Below are 13,606 nucleotides of genomic sequence, written 5' to 3'. Positions count from 1 at the left end.
GCATTTTGTAAAAAAACATGTTTTCCTGTGACAGAATCTCTTTAAAGAGACAGGATAGGAAATTTACAAATGATTTCACTGTTTTATTTATATCCTGGTGTCCTGCAGATGTATAACAATAAATGCCAAATCATTTGTCTTTAATTATAATGTGCTAATTCTGTTTATGGAAAGGTATATAATATAATGTTACTGTAAACAAGGTACAAAGAAAGCAAATTATTCAGCACACTGCTTATACGTTTCAAGGGTGCATTCACTTTCCTGGTTGCTTCCAAGCCAAAGAACATCCAGTCATACCTTGTATTGGGAGATGCACACCTCTATACTCCAGCAAATGCCTTTAAGTCATTTATTTCAGCAGAAATGCAGCACAAGCTTTCAGGGCAACGCCACCTCAGGTGAAATCTGTAAGCAAGGCTGACAGTTGGAATGCAGGTGTATTCCATGTGGTGGGGCTCAGAATATATAAACTTCTGTCTCTGATTGAGCATTTGTGGGTGTCCAGGTGTCTGTGATTTGGCAGAATAAAGCCCTTAACAAGGACCTTACAGCCCACCGGCTGAAGCAATGCCACTCTGCACTAGTAGAGCCAATATTTGGATTAAAAAAATGAATTTCGTCTCTCAAAGTTACCAGGAGCAGCTTTTTGCCTGAATAGAAAGATAAGTAACATTAGTACCAATAACAATAAAATGTTTAGTTTCACAGATAAAATGTTTTTTTTTTTTTACCGCCGGAGTCAGTGACCCCCATTTGAAAGTCGGAAAGAGGAAGAAGAGGAAGGCAAATAATTCAAAAACTATTAATAAATAAATAATGAATACCAGTTACAAAGTTGCTAGGGATAGAGCATTCTATAACATACTTAACTTAAAGGTGAACCACCCCTTTAACAAGCAGAGATCTAATTAGAAGCTCATAAAAAATTAAATAGCTATTTTTTATAATAAACACATATTTTGGGGGGAAAAGTTTGTCATAATGTTTAATCTATAGACAGAATCCTGACTCTTTTTGAATTGAAGGGTTTCTGGAAAAGTAAAATGAGACGAGCCCATCACTATTGATAATTTTTAATGAGTATTCTGTGCATTTCATTCTCCTATAAAATGAAAAAATAAACATTTTGTTCTCTTTACCCTATATTATAGTTTTCCTTGAAACTGGAAATTTGTCTCTTTATATTTCAAATTCCAGGCAATATTCGGGACAATGTTGCCGATTTTCACCGTGTTCTCCTAAGATTGCAGCATCTGTATGAAACCAACGAAGACCCCGTCCTTTCCAAGCCTGTAACCATAAACTTGCAGGTAGGTTCTGATTCTTTTACATTGGCATCTCTCTCCTCACAAAAACATCAGTTTCTGTTGCCTTTCCCAATCGTAGCTGCAATTCTTTTACAGTCATAAAGTGTTCAACTGTGCTTTACCAGATGGGACCTTAGGAAAGATACATTTACCTGTTTGCTTTGTTAGTCTCTTCTAAAAGGCTTGGGAACAGTGTCTTTAGTAGAGGAACGCTCACTGACAGGAACGTGGGATATCCATACGCTGAAACGATGGAAGTGGAAAGCAAACATAAAGGGCACGGGTATGTTATTTCTTTTGAGTGTTGCCATTTGCTAAATGAATTATGTTTTTTAATTCTGTTGATCCTGTTGTGATGCATTGAAAGCCCCTTGATCTTCCATGTTTATCACATTGAGGCACTGATGGCTGTAATTTGGCCAAACAAAGAACTAACTGTGCATGGTTGTGTGGAGGCCATAACTGTGTGTAGCCAAAAGATTGCAGATGCATTTGATGTGTGAAAAAAATGGCATTCGTTAAAGGTATTTGCATCTAAAACTCCTCCTTGCATACTTTTGCAACAAGTCATACCTGCTCTGCTTCTTGTGGAATCAGTCCATTGAACCCAACCACGCACCCTACCTACAGATCCAGCCCTTATCATCCTAATAGTAAAGTCACATGGGAGAACAGCCTGAACATACTATTAGGTTAATCACAGGGTCTCAACAAAGGTTTCCCACCACTGGCATAGTTATAACGGAAGCAGACCCTGTGGCTAAGGGGGGGAATAAATCCCCCCAATCCCCAGCCACTCTATCAGCAGGCAGGGGGACATTAGGGACATGAGCAGGAAGTCCTTGTGCACTGGGCCCCTCCAAAGATTTTTCTGTGCCAGGGCCCAGCGCAGACTTGTTACAGCACTGTTTCCTTCCTTCAGTAGAAAAGCAGACAGAGCCCTTAACTGTAGTACTTGGTAGAGTATTTGTAACAGCACTTCAAAGGTTAAAGAAAGCAGCAGTGCAGTTGAAAAACGACAGACCCCAGTTGGTAGCTTTCTATTCTCATGCTTTCGTGATACACTAAAACCACACTAAAGGCTAAATTGCTCGCTAGCTTGTTGGTACCGATTAAGTTTCTTACAGGAAATGTCTTCTCTGTCTTCAGACCAAAGAGAACACACTCTCGGGACAAGTGACTTCACAATCACGCTCTCGCCGAAGGAAATAAGAACACTATTCGTCTACTTTCAGTAAATCCTCCAAATAGTAGCCTTTCATGGTCAGCCTGTCTGTTCTTTTCACAAACAAAGACCATTGGGTGTGAAATCTGTCATATAAACCTGTACAGAGCAGCCATGCAGGGCACTGTGCTGGTTACAGACAGGGGGACATGGGTGCCTTCAATAAAACCACATGCCGCAGGTGTGACATATATTCACAAAATTCACAACTGCCTGATGCGCATAGAAGGCCACAGTAACTTTCATAATGATTGGCATTAAACATTGAAGTAAATGTAAAGGTTGTACTTTTCTAAAATGCCTTTACTATGTGATTTTATAATAATATGTCATATTTGACAGTGCTAAAGATGATTTTTTTTTTGATAAATGAATTGCAACGGAATATAGAGTTTGAATTGTCACTGAAGTGACATTTTGGGCCTGTGGCATGCAAATGTTAATAGATGAATGTATAATTCCCGTAATGGGAGTCTAAATGATTCTGCAACAGAGACGTTGGTTTGTGTTATGTTATGAATTATTGCACTGTATCCTTGCTGCTTCAGCCAATGTCCCAGGTCCTGCTCTCAGCTTGTACTGGTCAGAGCCTGTTACCTTGACCTGACTGTGGGAAAATATGCCCAACTGGGTGGAACAATAATTAATATATATAACTGTATAAAAATGTTGATACCCCTAGAAAATCAGAAATGGAACTTTTATTGGAGTGTTTCCTTGGGAAAGGGATGGTGGGAGAGCTTGGGGCAGCCTTACTGGTAATAAAGAAAGCAGTTATAGAATGCGCCACTCATGTGAGTGCTCCCTCAGTAGTATAAAGGCTTTGGAGTTTTACACAGTGACCCATTGCTCCATCCATTGCTCCATTTGTACTCTGGCTGCTCAGCTACCCTGCATTGCCCAACTTTGGGGGAAATCTCTGCCATTGTAGCACTGGACAGGCTTTCCCAGAGGATTGCAGAAGACCACACAGCACTCTACGGTAAATCTACAAGTTATGGTGATATTGGGAGGTGTATGAGTGTCCTCAGACTATACCATCATATCCCTCCTTTTCCCTCATCTGATACTCTCTGAGAATAGACACTAGGGGGTACATTTATAAAAACTGGGCAAATATGCATCTGGGCGGTAACCCATAACAACCAATGAGCAATGAAAGCATACATCTGATTGGTTGTCATGGGTTACCACCAAGTTGCAAGATTGCCCATTGTTTATAAACGACCCAGTGGTTGTGGGTACAGCCTCCAAGCCAGGGTTCAACTCAGTCTGGGACCTGACTTTATAAGCAATGTATGTTTATAACTCCTTCATGCGGGGATATTAAAGGGGTGCTTCACCTGCAAATTAACTTTTAGTATGATGAAGATATTGATATTCTGAGAAAATTTGCAGTTGGTTTTAATTTTTAGTGGTTTTTCAGTTATTTTGCTTTTTGTTCAGCAACTCTCCAGTTTGGCATTTCAGCAACTATTTGGTTGCTAGGGTCTTATTTACCTAAGCAACCAGGCAGTTGTTTGACTAAGAGACTGGAATATGAATAGGAATGAGACTGAATAGAAGGATATGGAAAAAAGTAACAACAATAAAAAAACAGAGCAATAGTTGTTTGGCTGCCGAGGTCAGCAAAAAACTATTGCTCTGGTTTTTTATTGTTGTTACTTTTTTCCTTATCCTTCTATTCAGTCCCTTTCCTGTTCATATGAAAGCTGGAGACAGACAGGAGAGGAAGGCAAATAATTGATAAATTATAGCAAATAAATAATGAAGACCAATTGCAAAGTTGTTAGGAACAGGACATTCTATAACATGCTAAACGTTAGTGTAAAGGTAAACCGTCCCTTTAATAACATTTGTGAGAAAAAAATAAACAAAAGGAATGTTAATATATTTTTAATTTACAGTAAACTGTACCAATAAAAAGAATTGTTTAATACTAATATAACGTGAGTGTATTTTTTCCTGGATTAAAATGACAAATATTGCTGAAAATAAAAGCCTCTATGGCAACATTTTAGACAGCAAAGATGGAACTTTAAATGAAAATGTCTGAAATACAGATTTTACAGCCACATTAGTCCTCTGAAAAAAATCAAGTCATAATTAAATATATTTTATATTTAATTATATTTTCTGAAAATACATGTTCTCTGCTGTTTGGTTGCTATAGGTTACTAGACCAGTGCGACTCACTGACTGTTCCTTTTATCCATTAATGAGCAAAGAACCATGTGACAGCAAATACGCTATCAAAGCTTCATAGAAGATTAATGTCACATAAGGGGGCAAAACCCATGTCTATGAACCAGGGGATATTTAATATCAAGGCTGGCCGCAGTGCCCTGGAGAACCAGCAAAGATTTTCAAAATGGCAGACACTATATCATGTTAGGTTGGTAGAGCAAGCAGAAGGTTAGCGACCCCTGATATTAATATATGCATACGAATGGGGAATAACTGAAAGCCATATTTCATGGCCAGTAAGTGAATGTTACTTAGGCTTAGTAATCCCGTTCCTATGAAGTATTTTCTAACAGTAAAGTGATGAGCCTTCAAAAGAAAAGCATGTTGAGTTTTAGTATACTTTCTATATGATTTTGATCACTCATTGTGGCCATCAGATTAATGTAGGTTTGTGGCTTCCTCTGTTCATTCTAAAGATACGTCACCACTTAGGCGGATTTTCAATAAGGCTAGGGGGGGGGGGCTAAGCCTCCCCAAACCTGCTTTGGCACCTTAAAAAAAAAACAAAAAAAAAAAACACCTCGCTCTGTTTCTGCACTGTCTGGGATATCTTCTCCTGTTCCAGCAAGCTCCAGTTCTGCTGTAATCAGCTGTGCTCTGATTGGATCTTTCTTCTTGTGGATTCCCCAATCAGAGCACAGCTTTCTTGACAGACAGTAAAATTGACCAATCAAGGCACAGATGCAGACAGGGCTCGGGAGATATAACAAACTGAAGGCAGTGCAGAAATGAAGCCTGAAAAGAAGGATCTGCAGGCTGTAAACTTTACCTAAGAACCAACTCTGAACTTTTGCTGCAGATTTCATCCCACAGGTACTATACCCAGGCGCTATACCCAGGCGCTATACCCAGGTACTATACACAGGCACTATACCCAGGTACTATACCCAGGCACTATACCCAGGCACTATACACGGGTACTGTACTGTATGCGTTCTAAAGGCTGAATCACTAGCTGAAATTAAATTGTTTTTTTGTCATCTGACATCTATAATATCCCTATCCCCTACCCTGACAGATGGTAAGTTAACTCTTTCCCCCTGAAAAAGCTCATTGTGCTTTTACATATTTGTTGTTTTGTGCACTTACTATTTTTTTTTACTTTTGTCATTGTTTTGTTCATTTCTAGTTACAGTGGGGCCAATGCTGTGTATCAGTGCCAGTGCTATAGTGCCAGGGCCTGAATATCTGCCATCTGTACCCACTGCTTCTCACTGTATATAATGTGCTGGTTCTGTAACTACAGACTGCGTCTCACTGTATATAATGTGCTGGTTTTGTAAATACAGACTGCGTCTCACTGTATATAATGTGCTGGTTTTGTAAATACAGACTTCGTCTCACTGTATGTAATGTTCCTGGGATGTCAGTACCCACTGCCTCTTTATAAAACTTAAACGCATCTAAAGGGGAGGTTCACTTCTAATTTGAGTTTTATTATGTTATAGAATGGCCTTTTCTTAGCAACTTTGCAATTGGTCTTCCAATTGAATAATTTGCCTTTCTCTTCTGCCTCTTTCCAGCTTTCAAATGGGGGTCACTGACCCCGGCAGCCAAAAAGTATTGCTCTGTGAGGCTACAGTTTTATTTTCCATGCAGGCCCCTTAACTATTCATATTCCCATCTCTTGTTTAAACCACTATCTGGTTGCTAGGGTAAATAAGACCCTAGCAACCAGATAGCTGCTGAAATACCAAATGGAGAGCTGAACAGAGAGCTGAACAAAAAAGCTAAAATGGATAGCTGAACAGAGAGCTGAAAAAAGCTAAATAACTGAAAAACCATTAAAAATTAAAAAAGGACCAATTGCAAATTGTCTCAGAATATCAATGTCTACATCATATTAAAAGTAAATTAATGGTGAACTACCCCTTTAAGCTAACTGATCACAAACACAAATGGATGGAGAACCCCTCACAGAAGTGCCGGTATGAATACTTTTACATCCTAAGCATTTTAGGGTTAAAAAAAAAAAACACTCCCCCCCGCACTTTTGCACAGTATCCCCGGGAGTCAGTGGGAACGGCAAGAGGTAGTTGGGAGGTTAATTTTTTACACCAGCAGTGAATCCACTAAGTCTCACAGTAGCTGTAGGTCAGTCTGTGTATGGGCCATCTTTAGCCTCCCCAAACAAAAAAGTCACCCTCCGCCTATGTGTCAACAAGTTAAAATGAGGATATAACAGACAAGCAAAAAACAAAAGGCAAATGCAACTTGGGTAAGTCTGAACCATTTCTGCTTTGGGACAGCTACAAAGTAGGGGAGCAGCACTTCTGTCCTGAGTCACTAAACAGCTAGACAAGTTAACCTTAAACTCCAACTAGGTCCATAATCAGTGATACAGGATACATTCTCATCAGGGCAGAAATCCATAGCAACCAGATATTTGGTCTCTGGCAGGACTACTGGGGGTGCGTCTGGGCCCCCAATCCCTCATGTGTGTGCCAATCTGGTCCAAAGTTCACGTCTGGAGGGTCCTGCACCCGAGTCCTGCCAGTGACAGCCCTAAGTCCATGATTAGTGACACATTGCTTGGCTTTGTTACTGACAGTACCTGATGTAGCAAAAAGCATATGGGTGCTGCTGGCATGGGTGCAGAACAGAAGGGGCAAAAAGAGAGCAAAATGGGGAGGTAAGTGGTATAAAGCTGCTCTTTGATCTTTGGAAGTGGAAATTTCCTTTATTCCATGAAGCTAATACATCAAAAATGTCTAAAAAGCCCTTCAAGGTTGTTCACTAAATTTCCTTATGCTAACAGATCCTGGTAAAGGGATACTGTTAATTTCTTAATTACATGGTTTACATTGCAAATAATTTACTCTACCATTTAAAATTCTATTCATGAACCAACAAATGTATTTGTAGCTGTAATATTGGTGTGTAGGCGCCATCTCAGTGCATTGTGCCTGAGTCTGAGCTTTCAGCCAGCGCTACACATTAGAACTGCTTTCAGCTAACCTATTGTTTCTCCTACTCCCATGTAACTGGAGGAGTTCCAAGTCGGACTTGGATTTCTTACTATTGAGTGCTATTCTGATACCTACTGGGAGCTGCTATCTTGCTCCCTTCCCATTGTTCTGCTGATCGGTTGCTGGGGGGGGGATATCACTCAAATTTGCAGCGCAGCAGTAAAGTGTGACTGAAGTTTATCAGAGCACAGGTCACATGGCTGTGGCACCCTGGGAAATGAAGAATATGGCTACCCCATGGGAAATTTCAAAATTAAGAACTCCTATTCCTCCTATTCCTCCATTGCTCTATTGGGCCTATTTGTTGCTGTTGTCAAAGGGATTATGGCACCACATGAAGGCTACTGGAGGTGGTAGGGGAGACAACAGGGATTAAGTATAGGTTTATATGCATGGCACACATTAAGATTTCAGTAGAAAATGAAGCAAAATACAATATATCCACCTTCATTAATGTAGGAGGGTAATTTTTTTTGCTCACCTTTACTTTATTCAGTCTTCACAAGGGTTAATCCAGCCAAGGGCTGGGTCTGTTTCAGAGAAATGAGGAGGAGCTATTTCTTTTTCCAGGTTATATACTTAAACATATACATGTATATAGTGTTCCCTGGCAGTACTGTAATTGGCCAAGGGTGCCAGGTGTCCCTAGTCTTTGAAAAGGAAAGTCCCCAAGGGCTTGGTTTCTTTAGGCCCCACTTACTGGAGTGGCTGGTCAGTGCTGGAGAGCCAGAGGTGGTGCAAAATTTACAGTTATAACGAATTCGCTTTTGTATGCTTTTATTTAATCACATATTTTATCATTTGATTTTTTAATAAATATGGTAACATTTGCGGTTTTTCACGGTTTTAATAGCGCATCCCCCTGTCCCGGAAAATTCCATGAATGTCTCGCATTTCCGTAATAGATTACGGAAATGCAGAACATTCATTGAAGTAACCGGGACAGCACGATGCGCTGGCGCTCCTTCTTCTTCAGCGGCTCCTCTGCGTATGCGGCTCCTTTCGTTGGGATGACAGGCCCTTTTATAAGGTTGTGCCCCGTGCGTATTGACGTCACACGTACACACGGGGCCCAACCTTATAAAAGGGCCTGTCACCGCTGCATACGCAGAGGAGCCGCTGAAGAAGAAGGAAGCGCTGTGTATGGAGGGGGCACTGTCTCAATTGGGGGCACTGTGTATGGGGTGTACTGTCTAAGGGGGCAATTGGGGGCACTTTCTGTGGGGGGTACTGTCTATGGGGGCAGTTGGGGGCACTGTGTATGAAGGGTGCTGTCTATGGGGGTGCTGTCTATGGGGGCACTTTCTATGGGGGGGTACTGTCTATGGGGGCACTGTGTATGGGGGGTACTGTCTATTGGGCCATTGGGGGGGCAAAACTGGTACATAGTTATAACTCACTTATAACTGACTGCCTTCTCTCTATATTTGTATTTTATATGTAGGAGTTGTTATATTGTTTTCCTTAGGTAGTACAGTATGAGGGTATAGCACATTTGCATCTGATCCCACCATTTCAACTATATAAAAGGAGTATTTTTTGAAAAAAAAAAATGGATGGGGTGTGGTAATTGGGGCGTGGCCACAAAAGTGGTCATGGCCAAAAAAAATTGCCGTGCTTCGTGCACCAAATCTTTTTGTCCCTCTTTTCATTTTTCGAACGTTGGGAGGTATGCATTTGTGTTTTGTTTTGTTTTTTTAAATAAATGTGCGTTTTGTTGAAGTAGAAAAAAACCACAAGAATTTTGATAAATCTGCCTGTAAGTGTGGCCGATACTATCAGGGGAAGTACTTGTGTCTGACTGTATGACATCCAGCAAATAAATAGAGGTTTTTGTTTTTAACAAACCGCTGGCACCCAAGTTATTGAGATATCTGTTTCTGTGGAATAAGTGTGGGTAATCCTTACTCCATCCTACAGCAAGCATCCAGAGAGAGACCCATGTAACGCAGGATCTACTGGGAGTTGCAACTTACCAAGTTTAAAGGAGAACTAAAGTTTAACTCAAGAATTAGGCTAGAAATGTTGCACATTATGTTTTGTGCTTCTGTACCAGCCCAAGGCACCCACAGGCCTTTAGCAGGGAAGGTCTGTGCCCCCAAAGGTGCCCCAATAGCCCCCCATCTTCTTTTCTGCTGATTCCCTGCCCATACTCTGTGCTGCTGTCACTTACCTGAGCTTAGGGGCCCACTCACTATATACTGTATATATAGAATATAAATGTCTCACTATACTGTATATATAGAATATAAATGTCACACTATACTGTATATATAGAATATAAATGTCACACTATACTGTATATATAGAATATAAATGTCACACTATACTGTATATATAGAATATAAATGTCACACTATACTGTATATATAGAATATAAATGTCACACTATACTGTATATATAGAATATAAATGTCTCACTATACTGTATATATAGAATATAAATGGCACACTATACTGTATATATAGAATATAAATGTCACACTATACTGTATATATAGAATATAAATGTCACACTATACTGTATATATAGAATATAAATGTCACACTATACTGTATATATAGAATATAAATGTCACACTATACTGTATATATAGAATATAAATGTCTCACTATACTGTATATATAGAATATAAATGGCACACTATACTGTATATATAGAATATAAATGTCACACTATACTGTATATATAGAATATAAATGTCACACTATACTGTATATATAGAATATACATGTCTCACTATACTGTATATATAGAATATAAATGTCTCACTATACTGTATATATAGAATATAAATGTCTCACTATACTGTATATATAGAATATAAATGGCACACTATACTGTATATATAGAATATAAATGTCACACTATACTGTATATATAGAATATAAATGTCACACTATACTGTATATATAGAATATAAATGTCTCACTATACTGTATATATAGAATATAAATGGCACACTATACTGTATATATAGAATATAAATGTCACACTATACTGTATATATAGAATATAAATGTCACACTATACTGTATATATAGAATATAAATGTCACTATATACTGTATATATAGAATATAAATGTCACTATATACTGTATATAAAGAATATAAATGTCTCACTATCCTGTATATATAGAATATAAATTTCACACTATACTATATATATAGAATATAAATTTCACACTATACTGTATATATAGAATATAAATGTCACACTATACTGTATATATAGTATATAAATGTCACACTATACTGTATATATAGAATATAAATATCACACTATACTGTATATATAGAATATAAATGTCACACTATACTGTATATATAGAATATAAATGTCACAATATACTGTATATATAGAATATAAATGTCACACTATACTGTATATATAGAATATAAATGTCACACTACTGTATATATAGAATATAAATGTCACATTTTTCCCATTCATCTAACCCAAAATATCTCTCCCGCCATTTTCCTATATTTTACTGTTCCTCGGGTCCAAATAAAACCAAAGGAGTCCTTGTGGCTTTCCGCAAAAACTTACCTTTGACAATATCCCAACAGATCCGAGACGATCAAGGCCGATACCTCATTTTAATAGGAGAATTATTCGATTCCCCGATCACTCTGGTTACATATTATGCTCCTAACACCCAGCAAAACATTTTCTTTGAACAGCTCCTCCAGAAAATAATTGACCATCATTCAGGTCCCATTATTCTGGCTGGAGATTCTAACACGGTGCTAGATACCTATTGGGATAAATCATACCCCACCACTCCACACTCACAAATAATAACAGAGTCTCCCTCCCGACTAAAGAAAATGTTGCTACGCCTTAACCTGATTGACTCTTGGAGGGAACTCCATCCACATACAAAGGAATACACACATTACTCCAATCCACATGGTACGTATTCACGAATTGACCACATATTTGTGTCACAAATACTAATCCCCAATGCTCACCAAGCCCACATTCTAACTGCTCCATGGTCAGATCACTCTCCTATTACCCTTACACTTACCAGTTTATGGCAGAGACCAACAGAATTTAATTGGCGATTAAATGATTCTCTCCTAAAAATCAAAACCACCTTCACCCCGATAAAACAGGCAGTAGAAAATTACTTTAGGGAAAATCAAGGTTCCGTTTCCTCCCCAACTACACTATGGGAAGCCCATAAAACTGTAATAAGAGGGGAAATCATAAGAATATCTTCCACTAAGAAAAAGCAGGCCACAGAAACAATCAAAAAGCTAGAACAACAACTCCATGACACAACACGCCAGGACCAATCCTCACCCTCTCCAACCTTAAAGGCTACCATAAGACGGTTACGTACCGATTTAGATTTACTCCTATCTCAAGCAACTGAGAAACAATTACAGTGGACTAAACAAAGATTTTATACCCAGAGCAATAAGATAGGCACGCTTTTGGCTAGGAAACTGAACCAACCAGCATACCACACTCCACCACCAACTACGATTCGTACAAGAACAGGTGACCTAACAAGTAATCCCCAAAAAATACTTGAAGAATTTTCTATTTACTACTCTGCACTATATACCAAAACCAAACCATTCCCCTCATCAATCGCTAACAAACTCTTTTCTACATTACAGCTCCCCAAACTATCTACATCACAAACAGAGTCATTAGATGCTTACATAACAGTTGAAGAGGTGACAAAAGCAATTAAAGACTTAAAAGTAGCCAAATCCCCAGGGCCGGATGGCTTTACAGGGCTCTATTACAAAAAGCTAGGTGCCCTCCTGACCCCACACTTAACAAACATGTTTAACGCAATCAGATCAGGGGGAAAATGTAATAAAGAATCCTTAAAGGCACAATTATCCTTTATCCCAAAACCTCGGAAGGATCACTTAGAATGCGCAAACTACAGACCGATATCAGTAATGAATATTGATATCAAATTATTGACTAAAATCTTGGCAGATCGCCTCAACAAATTTCTCCCAGGCCTGATTGATTTAGACCAAACAGGTTTTATCCTCAATAGGCAAGCCACCGATAACATCAGGAGAACCCTACAACTGATACACAATTTACATGTTACAAAACAACAGGGAATGTTATTATCAATTGACATTCACAAAGCCTTCGACTCTATTTCATGGGAGTATTTATATTTTATATTAGAAAAATGGGGTATCGGACCCAACTTCATTACAATTTTAAAAACCTTATATCACTTCCCCATGGCCATCCCAAAATGGGGTTCATATCGAGGAAGTCCAATTACTATAGCGAGAGGAACTAGACAAGGATGCCCCTTATCTCCCATATTGTTTATCCTGGCAATTGAACCCTTAGCGGAACTCATCAGACAGGACCCGAATATTACAGGCCCCCAAATAGGACAATCAATGCATAAACAATGTCTTTATGCAGACGATATCTTAATGACCATAACCAAGCCACTAACCTCACTACCCAACTTGATTCATCTTCTAGATGTGTTTGGGAGAATTTCAGGCTTAAGCATAAACCATAGCAAATCGGAAGCCTTAAATATCACCCTACCACACCATACAGTTAAGCTATTGGAATTAAATTTTGATTTCAAATGGCAAAAGGCCACCATCCATTATTTGGGCGTTAATATCCCAAATCATGTATCTACTGTATACCAACACAATTATCCACAACTATGGAAAATGGCGAGAGAGAACTTACAATCATGGTCCAAAATGGACATATCTTGGTTCGGGAGAATCTATGCCTTTAAGATGACACTTTTACCTAAGATATTATATTTATTTAGAACATTACCGATCCCTATTCCCGACCAAGACCTTAGCAACATGCAGAGAAAA

The 13,606-nt window shown here is 38.8% G+C and overlaps 1 protein-coding gene across 2 annotated transcripts in view; it reads left to right on the top strand.

The window, feature by feature from the left end:
- The window catches only part of man2b2 (mannosidase, alpha, class 2B, member 2), a 29,850-nt gene extending 25,372 nt beyond the window's left edge, over nt 1-4,478 (top strand). For both annotated transcript variants that reach the window (NM_001113044.1, XM_012970437.3), the window contains 3 exon segments: nt 1,201-1,313; nt 1,479-1,593; nt 2,460-4,478. In NM_001113044.1, the coding sequence (NP_001106515.1) occupies nt 1,201-1,313; nt 1,479-1,593; nt 2,460-2,548 (317 nt within the window). In that variant the 3' untranslated portion in view covers nt 2,549-4,478.
- Nucleotides 4,479-13,606: the final 9,128 nt, after the last annotated feature.

This window comes from Xenopus tropicalis, chromosome 1 (assembly GCF_000004195.4).
Source record: "Xenopus tropicalis strain Nigerian chromosome 1, UCB_Xtro_10.0, whole genome shotgun sequence".
Lineage (NCBI taxonomy): Eukaryota > Metazoa > Chordata > Amphibia > Anura > Pipidae > Xenopus > Xenopus tropicalis.
Note: the sequence above shows the minus strand (reverse complement) of the source record. Positions and strands in the feature narration are given on the sequence as shown.